We start from the raw sequence: 16,321 nt of genomic DNA, 5'->3' as shown, positions 1-16,321 counted from the left end.
GTGCAATAATATAAAATGAATTAAAAACATAAATACGCTATAATGCAATGTGACGTAAAGTGAAAAACTTGACCTAAATTGACATACAGAAAACAAACAAAACAAAAACAAGCAGTTATATGGTTTGGATAATATTCTAATATTTGCTTTAATACTTGTCCATACTTCAGTGCAAAATAATTTAAATATATTTTTTTAAAATAAAGCGCATAAAATTAACTAGAATGGTTTTGAACACCTCACGATATGGGGGAAAATGTTTTAGTGCACGTCCCATCAATGCAAAAGGCCTTTTTTTTCCTGAAGAAATAAATTAAGTGTTGACCATGTGCTAATGAAGCTGTATCACTTTGATAGACAGATAAATAAAAGATAGATAGCATGTTAGTCATTGGGATGCACTCCTCACTTCTGCTCCTCTCTCACATAATCCCCCCCAAGCTTCCATGCACCGCTTATCATTACACACCATCCATATGTCTTTCACTCACTCTATATTCTTTCATGTTGCAGGAGTGGGTAAAAAAACTAAGCTATGAAAACTGCCCTTGAGCTAATGGACTTTGGGGATTAAAAGGTAAGAGTGAGATGGAGAGACAGAACTACATTTTAGTCAAAGTAAAACGAAGAGGTAAGAAAAACAGGAGGACAGAAAGTGAATGTGGCGGGACTTCCGAATAAAGACTGACAAAAACAACATGCAAAGGCGTGGAAGGGGACTAAGTGATATTGAACCAAGCAGATTTTTCCAACCCCATGAATCCCATCTGCTTTAAGATGGCACAACCAGATGGACAAGGCAGGAGGTGTGAGTTAAAGCTGGGGGGAAGCAGAGTGAAGGAGGCAGAGATACTGTGGTGTTGTGTTCTAACCTTGAAGAAGCCAATGATGCCCACTCCATATTCCACACAGTACTTATCCAGCAGCTCTCGGTTCCATGCATCCAGGTTAACATACTTGAGAATGTTCTCGTAAATCACCAGTGTGAAACGTCCTCTCTCCTTGTCCGTCAATGTTGGCATGTCCCCTTTCCCGGGTGATATCTCAGTCCGGTACTGGAACCGGCCAGACTCCAAAATGGCCACAATCTCCTGACCCAGTTGAGAATATTGACTTTCCACAAACACCAGAACAACAGGATCTGTCCTGGCCCCAGCAGGATCCACTCCGGGGCCTCCTGAGACGCTACGCAGCGGCAAAAGTCGAGACGGCGTGACCCTCAGGTCGTCTGAGTCGGCCGACGCGCCCTCCGCACCCGACACGGCCACTGCTGATGGCTCTAGTTCCCGCTTGACGCCATAAAGGAAGTAGGCCGAGATGAACACGCTGACAGTGCAGAAGAGAAACAGGAGGAGGAGGGACGTCTGCAGAGGGAGGAGACGGACCAGCCGACGGAGGCGAGTCACGCATCCCAGCATCGTCTCTCGCCACACCGCTCCCCCCCAGAGGAGGGTTGAAAACGGCGAGCTGTGACTGTTCACGAATGAAAAATCAGACGTTTTTGGAACAAACCACAAAAGGTGTTGAGGTGGCAGCTGCAGCAGCTACTGGAGAAAGAAATGAGATGGTTTCGCGTCGACTGTCCCTCATATTGCAATGCTGCTTATGTCACCATGGCAGAGAAGTGGAGGGCCTTGGATCGCAGGTACACACTTCTGCCTCTGCAGGAAAGCTGACAGGATGAGTCAGTGGCGGGTAGAAATGATGGAAGACTCCATCACCTGCCCATCACGCGAGCTTCTCAACCTTGTCCTGAGTAGGTTTTGATTAATGTTCTTGATTGGAGAACGATCTCATGAGACCAATGACATCACATGTCATCCTGGCAGCAGAATATCTGCAAAAAAAGACAAGACATTTAACTATCTATCACACCTCATAAAATAATAACTTGGCATCTTTTTTTGTGTGGGTTTAAAGGTTTTTGGGAGATAGCGCGAACACTGCCTGTGCCCGCTTGCCAAAGGTTCAATCCACAGCACTCTTGTGCTCACCTACGCAAAAGTAAAGAGGTGCCAATTCCCCCTACGCAAACACCCAATCCGTGCACACAAGTTAACTCCCACAAAAATGCAGGCTTCACATAATTAATATGCAGAGTATGAGTAGCAACTAAGACTGGAGGGCATCAAATCCTGGTTCAAGCCGTACATTACGGGAAAAAAACATTTCTATAAAGAGGTCCGCTGGAGAAGAGACTGAGCAATATTACTTTTCCATGTAATACAACGGGCAATCGCAAACATGCTGGGAAAAACAAACAAAAAAAAAACACACAAGGTCATAAGAACAAAAACAACAAAATTAACAGTCACCAGCAAAACCACATAATTGATTTGACAAAACCATTACTGCTTGAAGGGCGCTTAATTAAAAATTGCTTCACGTTAAAAGCATGAGAGCAGACACACACCAAACACAGCTAAACACTCACAATGCGGCCCATCGGTTACAATCGATGCATTGATTTAGCACAGACTGAGTGGAGCAAAACACCCCACAGATTATAACAGAATACTATAAAGATAACTATCGTTTTACACAGCCTATTGGGTGTGGGAAATGGAGCCAGCACAGTTTCCATTTAAAGTGATCAAGGTCAACAGACACGCTCTTTCCTCCCCCAAGCCTTGCAGCTAATCTCAACATCACGTCTGCATCTCTCTGCAAGTGCAATCACACTTCCTCGTACCAGTTGGATCCAAGTTATTTTTGTCCTTTTTTTTTTTATTAACCACAGTAATATAAACAAATGTTTTGTTTTGCTTTTTGATGTGAAAGCAGTCCGCTGTATACACCACCAGTTTGAATTAGACTAAATTAATGAGACTGAATAGGTCTCAATCACGGAGAGACTCTCAGTCAAACTTTGAAGCTAGGGTATTCAATCCTGTTTCTTGAGGGCTGATGTTTTGCCTGCCCTTGCTGCAACACACCTGATTCAAATGATCAGGATTGTTATCTAGCGTCTGGAGACCTTGCTGATTATATGATCATTTGCGTCAGGTGTGCTGCAGCAGGGAAAGTCGGAAAACAGATAAGACACTGGCCATCGAGGAATAGGATTGAGGAGCCCTGTTTTAAAGACTTTACCCGATACCACAATGTTCTTTCTGCCTGTCAAATGAAGCTAAATTATGTCTGTCATTCCCTCCTAATTTTTCATCACTGATTCTCCATCCGTAACATTAGAACAAATAATTTTCTTCTCCAGAATGTGAAGATCCACTCTACTAATTGATTGTTTGAACAGTTCCCAAAAAAAAACAGGAAAGAATAGCATTGACATATTTTCCCTCGAGGAGGTTGAATACCTGAACAAGTTTGGCTTTATTTTCTTTATTAAATAAACAAAACAACTTCTTTTGATTTTTTCGTTATAGTCCCAGAATCCTTTTTAAAGATATAATATTTAGGAGCAAGAAGGCACAAGCAAAATTTAAAACCAGGTATGTTTTGATGAAAAACAAATACAATCTAGCCAAAACTTCCCTTTGCAGTCAATCAAACAGGATTTCTTTGCCACGTAATAAGAATTAGAATACATTATGTCAGCTGTGGTACAGTAGTTTCATAAATGTGTGAGGACTTTTAAAACTGCTCAATTCGGGCGGATATGTCATCATGTATGTACTTATTTCTTTATTTAACAACCTGGGATTTTATCCAGCTTCAACATAACGAACTTGGTGTGTCCAAACGTCAACCTCATTTTTGCGTTAATGTGTAACATGGAATAAAGACTAACAATTGCAGGGAGAAGGTACGTTGAGCCATGATGATGGTGTTGACATGGCCCGAGAGCAGACTGCATTGAGACACAAAATACACAGAGTTGGAACACACAACACATCTTTCCCAAGTCACGGCGTTGACATCTGTCTAGCGGTATTGACCTTCAGACTGTGATGACCCCAAGTTAACCCTCGAGAGTGGGGTAAAGGTAAAGCGAGTGAAGCAACACGCCTTTATCTACTTCATCCGATTACCTCTGATGAGGGAAATATCAAACAATTGTATGCATCGCTCCACCAAAATAACAGATGCAACAATGTAGAGCAAGAACGCACGAGAGCATGAATATTATATGCTTGCCAGTTGCCAGATCCACAAGATAAAGAGCAGCCAAAAGGTGCATAGAGACCAGAGTGTTTCAGACTGCCAAAGTAAGTCACTGTCTAATGTCATGCACAAAGAGGCAGATGGGAGGATAATGTGTATCAGCAAGACACCATTTCTGCCCTCAAAAAGATGCAGAGAGAGCTCATTCTCAATATGAGCCCGGTAATTGTACACATGGACTGACAGTCACCATAAATAGAGCCATCAGACACATATCTATGCAGAAAAGGAGCGAGGAAGGAAAAAAAAAAAAAAAAAGATTATGAATGGGTTGAGAAACCACATTAGAGCACCACATCAACTAAAATATACGCAGTCATGGTTTTGAAGGGCGAGAGGGACAGAAGGAAATGTTGGCAAAAAGAAGCAGGTGATGGCAGAGAGGCTAGACAAATGATTTCACTCAGAGAAGGAGGCCGGTCAAACCTGCTCCCTCTCATGGGAAGTAGGCCAGAGCTGCACAGCTAGATTAATGAGAAGTGATGAGGAACAGGGAGATGGAGCCTGGTTCTCAGCTGTAACAATTCTGAGAGTAAACATTGCTAGGTTTGGCCATATGTAGCCTCATGAAGCACGTCCCTCCCCCACCACAGTGCTTCCTCATCCTTTGTGACACTGTCGTTGCACTTATGTGAATAAGTCGAAGTATGCCAAGGCCTTGTGAGGAGGAGAGTCAGTGCATTAATATAACCAACAACAGTCGAGGTAGTTGGTTGAATGTATTTGACAAAATATCAAAGGAATTCTAGATCTCTAAGAACCATTAAATGAAAATTGCCCATTTGCTTTCTGCTCCGCACCAGCAAACCCGATCCAATTCATTGCCTTGCTGCTGACAGACGAGTAAACGAATTACCGTGTTCACGTCTTGGCAACCACATATTATCCATGGTAACACTGGACTTATGTTACATTCAGAGGTATGGCGAATTGGTGTGTGTGGGTGTGTGTGTGTGGGATGGGGTTCGTAGTGACTAGGACAGGCAACTGTCGATGTCACATAGTTCTGCCTTCCTGAGAGATTATTGGCGCTTATCAACCAACGTCACTAAATAGGGCTGGGCAATATGGCCTAAAATCATTTTTGCTGTAACAGTAACATATCAGTGTAAATTGTATTGAGGAGCCATTTCTAAATGGGGTGTTTAAATATGAAATTTAAATAATTTCCATTAAATAGGACGGAAAAGAGATTCATTCCAATGTGCATGTAAAGCCATATTGATAAAAAAATAAAAACAAGAAAAAAACAATCACAAATAACTGAATCTAATTAGGTAATCAGTTAGTATGGATTCACCATCCCCTCCTGTTCTCTTTCAATTACTCCTTGTTCTATACTTTTCAGAAGTGGCGCTCCATTCGCCACCACAGAGGTGAGGATTAGTTACTTAGAAGAGAGGATCCGCAGCGTGGAAGGACAGTGTTTAGCCACGCCAGATAGCAAGCCGCAGCTGGTAGTCTATCCCCAATTTGTGAAAAGCCGCGAACGCGAAGAGGATGTGTGACTGTTCGACATGCACTAGGGCTGCGTGATACGATAAATTAAAAAAAAAAAAAATCCAAAAGGATGGGAAAGGGTATTTTTATTAGCACTTACTGACAGCTACAGTCTAGAAACAAAGTCAGCAATAAAATAAAAAATATTGAATGCACACTGTACTGATTTAATGATAACAATTTTATGCTATGGCAGAAGAATTATTGTGTTTCCGTGCGTTCATACCTTGGTGTCAATACAATGACAATATATTGCCTAGCCCTAACGTGGACATACCATTTTTATTTTTAACCAGAATGGGTCTAGTTAAAAAATAAACAGTACTGGCAGGTGCCAGGTCCTCCTGAAATCAGAGCAAAAGGTGAACTTGACGCCATTCACCACGTATATCATATATAAGCACAACCTAGGAGACTAAATCACACAATCTATGGATGCACTACTGCCCCAAAGTTTATTGATTCGCAGGTTTCCCGGAATAGATGGTGCGTAATGGACAAACATGGCAACAAAAACAAGCTCAGCTGCGAGTGAGCATGGGTCAAAGTTAAATAGTTAAGAATCGTTTAAACCGCAATCTGTAATCCTGTTAATCTTGACACTGTAAACGGTAACAAATGCGTGTATGCCAGGTGTGTAATTACACAAGTTGCTTTGACAGTATAAACAGGCAGAGAATGAGAGTAAACTGATGTGATAATGTGATATGATGTCATGGCCAAAGGTGGAGGACCAGCCATCATAAATATTAAAATTACAGTAGAAGCAATAATTGTGCAATTTGTATTCTGCCTCCTACTTTTTCTTTGAAGTGAGAGAAACATGCTGATTTTTTTGCTTGTGAAGGTTGCTTTCAGAAGCCTCACTTGCTTTTTTGATGCAAGCCAACCCTGTCATTTGTCAATATCGAATCAATTTGAAAGGTGCATTCCATTTTGCGCGTTCATTGAGACTGCTGTGACTAAAGGCTTAGCGCTGTGAAATAGTGTGGAACACTGCGCCAAATTCCCACTCCAGCTTCCTACACCTACACCAGCAAGGCAATCTGAATGCACAAGTCAGCAGCTTCAGTTGAGATGCAAATATTTACACAATTGCTTCTTCTGCAGCAATTTATTTGATGTCAAAGCAGTGATTAACTTACTAAACTGTGCACATTTTCAGACCACTTGATAGCTATCTTTTTGACTCATCATAACCTTTCTCTGTGAGTGATTATAGAAAAACTAGGCAAGACAGGGAAATGTTTTCTGCAACGAAGGAGCTCAGACTAAATGAATATTAGATTGAATCCTGTCAGATCCCATCGAAGCAAAAGTCATCCAAAACAATAGACCGTGCGAGACACTGCCATCACGGCACATTCATAATTTCACTTTGTGGTGATAATTAGTGCCAAGATGAAAACAAAACAGCTAATCTCACAAATCATTCATGCTACTTTAGCCCGGCAAGCTCAAGCAGAAGCTATATGGTCGGGAGGATCTGGGAAGCGCATGATAGTGTAAAATGAATTACCACACAGTAGGAAAGGCTGAGTGGATGAGCTTTGGGGGTGATGGGAATACTGCAGAGAGGTAGAGATAGTGCGCTAGGAGTCATTAGGGAATGGTGGAGCTGAGAGGTGAAATGAAGACATTTCTCATCGGTATTACTCCCCCGGTGGTGAGAGTCGCCTTCATCAATAGCCTTGATCACCTCTATGCAATAAATAAAACATATCACACATACATTGCACCGTCACCCCATTAGTTTGCTCCCGCAGCCTATTTATAGACATGATGAGCGCCATTTACAGGCAGAGGGAGACTAGATCGGTACAATGAAATATTAGGAAGAGTTCGGAAAATAAAGGTCATTCGTATTGGGTAGCCGATTTAGGAGAAGCAATCGGAGTCGAAATGAACAGCCAAGTCATTATCTAATACAGATGGCAACAGATCCCGATCGCCAACTGTCATGTCAAAATTATCTGCAATCTCATCCGTGTGATTACATGGAGGACAAATTAATCAGATACAAAACAAGAGAACAGACTGAAGGCGAAGGAGAAATAATTGACCCCACTTTGGATGCTGTGCGGTTTGATTTAATCTTTTGAGTGGCACCGCAGACAGACCACTGAAAGGAGGACCTTATTGCGCACACCACTGGAAAACAATTTTCTGCCCTTGTAGACTGAAAGTTTGAAGTCATGCAAATATTTGATCTTGCGTGGTTGAATATACGCCAATTACGTGTTTACAAGTAGAAATTACAGGACTGGGCACCAGCAATGAATTTGCCAGGCACAGGCCTCCTCAACTTCCTGCAAAGAATAAAATGTACACTTTCAAGAGATGGAGCACGCTATTGGATTTTCTGAAGGGAGAAATAAGCTTGTAGTGCCTTGGACAGCCAACGCACAGAGAGGTGGATGCAGAAGGAGGAAGTGGTGGGTCATTTATCATTTTTGTCAGTTGTGGTACAAAAGGTGGGGGCATTGGGGGAGGGGGCGCAAGGGGGGGAGCTTTCATATAAATTGTGTTTAGGTGGAATCAGCGTGGTGTTTGTTAGCAAAAAGCAGGCGGCAGTGAGGGAGTCGGATCGATGCTGGTGGGAGTGACTGTTTGTTCCCATTGTTTGTCCACTGTCAACTCGTGATTCTGGCGAAGGACGAAGAACGAGTATGGCGACTGGCACAATGTCCCCACTGGGGCCGGGGGATTTTAATGGTTCTCGCCACGTCGACAATAGATATCACTCAGAGGTGAAAGTCATACTGCTGGTGGCCAAGGCAAGTCATGTCCGAGCAAGTGTGGTAGGTGGGTGAAAGGAACAAGTAGAAATAGCAGCAGTCTGTGTGGTATCGCCCCGCTGGGTCTTGCCAAACCAATCAAAAGTCAATTCAGCTAAGAAACCTTTTCCCAAAGCCCCACAGAACCATTTTATCAAGACTAACACCTGCAGCACAACAGCAAAACAGATTTGCTGAGCTGACATGAAACGGTGATGCTATCAAGAACCAAGATGGCATGATGGCCGCAGATAAATGAAAGCTAAACTAATAATTGAGGCCCAAGGCAGGCAGGAGCGCTACTACGGCTTGCAAAGAAGTGACTAATCTACTCAATCAAAATGGAATAGACTAAGGGGGAAAAGCAGTGAAGGATTTTGGACTGTATTAGCAATAAGTACCGCACCTCATCACAAAATGATGATGAGATAGGTTTCTGGGGCCGCCCAGGAGATTTCAGGTATTATTCCTGAGTGGAGAAACTTGCCTCCCTCATCCCCCCACCTACCCCCGCGTGTTCAGATAAGAAACGGCCCGCACTGATCTGACTGATTTGCAGAGCAGAAAAGCATTCCCATGAGAATATCATGTTGCGGTGGAAGAGCTGACACAGGAGATGAGATTCTGTTGTGCTGCCCATATTTATGCTTCTGAGATCAAACGGATAGGATTTTTCCTCTTGCTTTAAAATGTGCTCATAATTGCCAGCCTCTTTTCAAAGTACTCAAGGAGAGGGGGGAAATGGATGCAAACAGGGTTTATGTAAACAATGTACAGTCAATGTGTGTTAACTTTGCTGTAGTTGTAAAAACTAAACGGTGACATACGTAAACGGCGTATCATACATTAACAAATTTGTACGCAAAAGTTTTTTTTTTTTTACGAGGATTAAGTTTTGGACTAAATGTCATTCATGGACTATGGTGGAACAATTGATGTAATGCAACGAGAATTTTTCTCAGTGATTTGAACTCTTGTGTCCAGTTGAGTGTTGAGTGTGCAGAATAAAACACTTTGGGGGGGGGGCTTGTACCATGATGACAAGCCGCGGATGACCAATTGCAACTGAATCAAATGAACACAATGTCGCCTCAACATCTTATCAATTCCACATAAACAAAGAACAGTTCATTGCTTTTATAGTCCATTCTTAGGCTGGACGCTGTTTACCGCAACAAGATTACTGTGATTGGATAAAAATATGATTATTAACTAGTTTGCATTTGCAAGGTTGATATGAAAGCAACAGAGTGTGTCATTTAATCATTTGATTCCAAACTCAGAGCCCAGTATCAGTCCAAATTTATGCTGCAGCCAATTATGAAAAACCATTAGGCTGTTGGTTCTGAGATCAATGTAATATCAGTCACATACAGCCCTTGAGGCATTTGGAATTTGAAACTAAGGAGTTTCAGTGCTTATTATTTTGAAAAGAAGAAACCGAATGCAAAACTGTATAATTTGTTGCCTGCTAATGAGAACTGGGTCTCGTGCTGGCAAGCAGTAGATGTGTGGCACCCTGCTACTTCTTTTTAACGTTTTTGCTCTCCTACTAAAATATAATGAAGAAATAAAAACAAATTTCTCAACTTACAATTTCTCCATAACAGAAATTCCACTACATCATTACCGTAACTTAAATCTCAACTTACTTTTTTATGGCAATTTATAAGTCTGTCACAAGTTAACTCCAATGCGCTGTCTATACAAGGAATCCATACTTGAATTTATTTGCCCCTTTTTTATTTTAAAATAACTACTAATTTTAAAATGTTTGGTCCAAAATTAGTCTTAATATTTTTTTCATGTTTAAACACTTTCCTGTTTTGTAGCAAAAAATAAATGCTCACTTGAATAAGCGTGATTTCAATTACCTAAATCGTGATTAATATTTATTCCATACAACGCATTTAAAAAAAAAAAAATCACTCACAAGGATGAACATTAGTACTGTTATCGGTCTGAAAAAAAGTAGGATCAAACATCCCTCGTTAGGATGCTCCAATAAAAGCCACAAGGTGGTATAAAAATGATGGTCAAATGACAAATTAGAGAAGGAAAGCCTCAAAAAGCGACATCTCTGCAAAGAAATGTCAAGAGCACTTTGAGGCCTGTGGCACTTTCTAAAGCAGCAGGGTAGTATGAGTACAAGATTCTGTTTGTATGCCCCCCCCCCTCCCCCAAAAAATATATAAAAATAAAAAATTGGCATGGGTGACTCACCAGTCAGCGTGGTAAAAAAAAAAAAAAAGTGTGCTAGTGAAAATTGACATGACATCTTATTGTTTGCCAAGAGGCATTTGGAGGAAACGGAAACCAAAGTAGCCCCTGAAGAGCAATAAAACCAAAGTGAGGCTTTTTGGCCATCACACTAAATGCTAATCTTGGTGCAAACTGAACTCTGAACATTATCCACCATAAAGCCTCCGGGGTTCACAGAGGCTGAAGAAAAGGTCTGCTGCAGGCTTGTGTAAAACTATCGGAGGAAAGTTCTTTTTTCCTTCTTTTTTTTTTTTTAAATCCAAAACACAGCATGTTTCATCCTGAAAACACAGACTAATGCAAACTTATTCAAAGCCAAGGACATGTTAATTTAGAGTAGAAAAGAAGATGAAATGAAGAAAGTTGTAGTTTGTTCATAAAAATTCAAGCATTCTATATACAGCTCTGGATAAAATTCTGATTTCTGATTTCTCTACTTATACTATAGGTGTGTTTTAAGAGTAAAATTAACATCCGTTTCTATAAAATATAACACATTTTCAATCGTTTTAATTTAGAGATAATGCAATGATCAAAATACAAGCAATGATTTACTCTTTTTACTCAATTGAAAAACAGAACAAAACCTGCAAGTAAATCAAATTTGAAAAACCCAAACTTGTAAATGCTTGAATGCTGTTGACGGTAGATGAAAGTATGAAACTTTCTCCTGACTGTAAGCAAAATGATAATTGTTACTAATATCAGACTGTTACATATTTATACAAATGCAATCATTAAAAAAAAAACATTGCTGTTCGGAGGCTTGGATGGATAAAATGGTCTATAATAAGACGTATCAAACACTTGAAATTCAGGGAGTCGAGTCAAAGCACTAATTGCATAATTACTGGTAATTGAATAAAGATGTGTTTGATAACTTTTGTCCATATGGTATATTTTATACTTCATTGAGCTCATTTGCAGAGGTTCGTTACCTCCATTAAGATTTTGTCTACCATCACACATTGTGACAGCTTATATTTCATTTCATATTCAGAATATATCATGTGAGTCATCTTCTGAGTCTCCAATTTATCCGTGCTGAAAAAGATAATTACATCCTGACTGCAATGTCTTTTAGGTAATGTACCTGCCAGGTTTTTTATTGACCATCTCACAGGTTACCCAAAATAAACTCAGCTCAGGACCCAGTGTGCCTTATTTCTGCCGTGAATCAAGATACAATTTAAGCCGTTTGCCTCTCGAACACGCAGAGTTCTAGTGCTGAAGCAGAGGTTGAGGCATGCGTGGCTGTCACGGAGCTGACAGGTCTATCTGAGCTCCGTCTACCGTGTTAGCTCTTCCTATTTCCCCTCCCGTCCTCTAGCCTAAAATACCATCTCCGCGACTGCTGTTGAGCCACCTCGACACTGAAAACATGCACACGCGCACACACAGATATATATTAGGGCTTCACGATATCGGGAAAACATGCGATATGGATGTTAAATGCAGCGACGTTGATAGAGATCACTAAATAGTGCCTAAAGAAATGACATTTTTATTGTCTAATGATTTTTTTTCATGCACCAAAATATGCAAGCTCAAAGTATTCTTCGTAAATTGATTGTAATTACCTAAAATAATGCTCAAATATAGGCAGGTGACGCACATTTAAGTATGTGTCTGACTGATCAAATTAAGATAAAAATATCGCTGACCTAGCTTAGCTTGTAGTATGGTGAGTGCACCTGAAGGCACAAACTCTGGGCGCTTGAAAGGGTTTTGTCGTGGCGACTGGTTCATATCTTCAAGGATCGCAATTTTTGGTTTTTGATACTTTATTATTACAACCCTAGTGTTCATGTTGGTACAACAAATAGAAGCTACAGGGATATAAGATTCTGATTTCACTTGAAAGTAGTTGTAGATGGAATGTTTTTAAGACTGTAAAAGGAGACATACAGTATGTACCAAATCCAAATTTGACAAAAGGCCATGCAGTGTAAATCTAGCATAAGTGACAACACCAGCTGATTCAACAGTGCTTTTAAATGTTAAAAAAAAAAAACATGTGCACTCCTTTGGCTCCACGCCCTTGAAACATGGAATGACGGCGTGCAAGTATTTCAGTGATGGGTTACAAGTCCGAACATGATCCAAAAAGCGTTAGCCGTGTAAAATCTCAAATCAGTCTTCCGCCACTCGTCCACAACAGGCCGACAGCTGCTGACATTGGTTGTGCTATGCGCCATCACCATAAACCCTGTGTAACATTTCTCACATGATAGGGCTCTAACAGACATTTGCTGAGCGCACAAACATTTTACAGCGCTCTCACAACAGACAATCAATTGGGTCGGACACACATGCGCTCTTTCACACACGCCCAAGAGTGCCGGCTTGGTGCTCCCCTTGGCTGTGACAGGTGTGGTCACGGAAATGGGGGCAGGAAGTAGTAAGATGATCCAGCCATAAACACCATCATCAAGATATCCCCATTCCCCGTACTAACCACCTCCTGAAGGGAAGCATCCAATCAGCCCCACAGATCAATACACCGTAGCCTCGGGCTATAAGCCTTGAAACTAAGCCAACTCGAAACACTTAAGGATAGGAAAATCTGCATTGATTGCAAAGAGTTAATTGGATCTGGTGAGCCAGCTATGAATTATTGTTGACTGAAACTTGCAACTTGATCAAAATTGGAAACACTAGCCCAAGTGAACTGCTACTGCAGATTTAATACAACCTGTCTGGAGTTGCAGAGATAGCACAGCTCCTCAGTGCCATGAGAGCACCGTGTGCCACCGTGAATCAACACTAACACAAGTAGATGGCCAGAAAGAAAAGCAAACTGGTAAATCTTTAATCCCTCGATTGTGCAAAAATACGAGGGAGTAGTATAATAAGGTTAAGGATGCTATGACATCTTTGCCCCACAATTAATTATTAACAAGCGCCTTTTCAACCCGTTTAATTATGCATCAATGTTAGGAATAACAAAGCTAAAGATGTCAATGCAATGCCACTCACAAAGGCCATGATGATGTAAATGGGCGGGGGGGGGGGGGGGGGGGGTTTGAGTTTCCGCCTTTAGGTGAAGGCTGGATGATGTCGACGGAAGCAGAAAAGGCCTTTGGGCTGTTTGGTCCCGCTGTTGGGCCGTCATTTGTGTGTCCACCTCATCCACCGTGTGATCAGAGATCAAAGGGTTAACTGAAACCCTGCCTTATAGCCCTCCCTGTGCTTACATTATTCAACAGCTTGTTACAACAGCACCGCTTCCTGATCTCCTACACTGGGAGACAGCAATGGAAACTCCAGGGAGGAAAGCGTAAGGACGCTAGCCGGATTAAGAAAATGGGATGACTGGGAGAGCGGCTGAAGAAAAGAAAGATAATAGAATGAGGGGAGGACCTGAGGGATGTGATAGAAAAAAACCGCTGAGACGTGGGGGGAAAAGCGGGAGCCGCAATGGGATGAAAAGACGTATTGAGCAAAGGGAGGGATGAAAAAGTGGTGAAAGACGGAACCAACACAGGTGGGTGAGATGCAGAGAAGAGGGTGGATGTCTGTCAAAGCTTGCCTGCTGCCAAGGGAGATAAATCACTAAATATGGGCATTTGGGTTTCCTCCCCCAACACACGCAATTCATTTTCATCTCAGATTACAGTCTTTCTAAACTAAACGGGGGGGATTAATTTTTCACTGTAGTAACAACCAAACAAATGGACAATAAAACTAAGTAATGGATTGCAGTGTGAGTAACTATGTTGGGCTTGATGATTCTTTAAAAAAAAAAAAAAAAAAGACAAGACAACTTTCTTTTAATCATTCAGTTGTGTATCAAAATTTAATGGACAATTAATCATGTATAAAAATGGGCACCTAATGATATGACAAGCCCTGTTCTTTAATTCAGTGGCTAAAATAGTCGGGCAGTGATCATAAAATGATCATTAGGTAGATTACGACCGTGCAGTAATATCAAGCCCTACATTCCATTACAATTCAGAGAGAAACAACTTGATTATTTATACCTCTCTCTTTTGCAAAATCAATGTTGGTTGTGGCAGTTTATAATTTCCAAACACTACTCAGAATGGGTACCAGCATTTTTCAGCATGCGAACTACGATGCTTGTAAAACGACCAAGCCAAAATGGTACACCTACAATAAAAAAAAAAAATTTAAAAAAAAGAAAAAACCTTTATAAGGACATCGAGAATACTTTAATATTGTAGTTTATTGGTTCCACCACTAGGGGCACTACAGATTAGTATCAAGATGGGGGCATCAAGAGAATAAGAAGGACAGAGTCAGAGAAGAAGGAGTGTACGGATAGACTGTTGTTGAATGCTATCTTATGACTCTGCTTAATGCAAATAAGTAAAACCTACAAGCATGCTTCTTAAAAAACAACAAATATAAAGACAGGTTGGTGTAGATCGCATTAAGGTATCAGACCCATAGTTCACAATACAAGTAGTGTACTTTTTTGTCCTCCCTTGATGCTGACTTGCACTGAATGGAATCAGCCACGGATGCACAGTCAGGACATCGGCTGCTGATAGCGAGTCGCAAGCAGACTTCCAACAGATCGTTAGTCATGAATTGGCTGGGAATTATTGTTTTTAATCAACGGCCCGAAAATGCCGCTCCACATTTCTCTTCTTTGGTGCAGCCAAAATACACTGGCAGATGAGGCAAACGCACTTCGAAATGTGATCATGATCGAAATAATGGGTCCCCCTGCTACAAAGCGTTACAATAAAAATTGGGTGTAAAACCGTGAATTTGAATTTCGTTTGAATCTCGTTTTTTCATATTAAATCTTTATAAATGTCTTTTTTTTCCCCAATGCATTCCAATGGCCGTCAATTATATGCAGATTTTCGCTATTCGCGGGCCAACCTATCCCCCACGAATAGAGCGGGTCCACTATTTATTTTAGCAACATTGTGATTAAACAGATAACCATGATCATTGTCGTCACAATCAACTGTTTACTGCATGACGTAAAATTTCCACACCGTTTCATCTGCAGCGATGGTCACAATACACAACTCTGATTGCAGAAAGATCGGAATGGCAATTATACTTTTAATTTGATCAATTGCATTTATGAAGGTACTGTAAGGTAATGGCAATTAATCTTATCAAACAGGTAACAGCAGTTTCATTGGCTTTGGACAGCGATAAAGTGGACACACAAAAACAACAACACAGAAAACATCTCATCAGATGAGCATTGAACTGACGGTGACCATGTTTTTAGAGTGCCCAGACTCACGCCGCTGCTCAGTGAGTGGGCTTCTTTGTTCATTAATTGATTGGCCTCCCCTGCTGGGCCTCAGTAACTAGGTTAACACGGATGGATCCATGAGGGGAAAAAAAAGGATTGGCTTCCACAGTGAAAGGCAAAGGAGAGATAAAAAGATATATGATGCCAAGATGGCAATGGCAAGTGTTAATATAACTAATGGAGTGAGTACGAGGGAAACTTTATTGTGCGCACCGTCATCTAATTAAAGCAAGAAGCTGATGAGATGGACAAAGACGACAGGAGGTTGAATTTCATCATCAAGGGATGATGTCACTGTTGTATCAAGTGAAGGGCAAGGGAGCAGAAAGGTGGAGTGATGGCTGCAATCCTGCGGGACTACAAACTTATTAGGCAGCCGTCTCTTATTGACATACTAAAAAAAAATTTG

At 41.1% G+C, this 16,321-nt stretch overlaps 1 protein-coding gene across 1 annotated transcript in view; it reads right to left on the bottom strand.

Moving 5' to 3' along the window:
* Positions 1-16,321, bottom strand: part of LOC148338207 (bifunctional heparan sulfate N-deacetylase/N-sulfotransferase 1-like) — a 45,523-nt gene that overhangs the window by 12,618 nt on the left and 16,584 nt on the right. Inside the window, exon 2 of the mRNA XM_088293083.1 lies at positions 873-1,837. Coding sequence (XP_088149209.1) covers positions 873-1,418 — 546 coding nt within the window. The 5' untranslated portion in view covers positions 1,419-1,837. The remainder of the gene's footprint in view (positions 1-872; positions 1,838-16,321) is intronic.

The sequence above is a fragment of the Idiotropiscis lumnitzeri genome, chromosome 4 (assembly GCF_059441095.1).
Source record: "Idiotropiscis lumnitzeri isolate Australia: NSW breed Sydney's pygmy pipehorse chromosome 4, RoL_Ilum_1.0, whole genome shotgun sequence".
In the NCBI taxonomy this organism is placed as follows: Eukaryota; Metazoa; Chordata; class Actinopteri; order Syngnathiformes; family Syngnathidae; genus Idiotropiscis; species Idiotropiscis lumnitzeri.
Note: the sequence above shows the minus strand (reverse complement) of the source record. Positions and strands in the feature narration are given on the sequence as shown.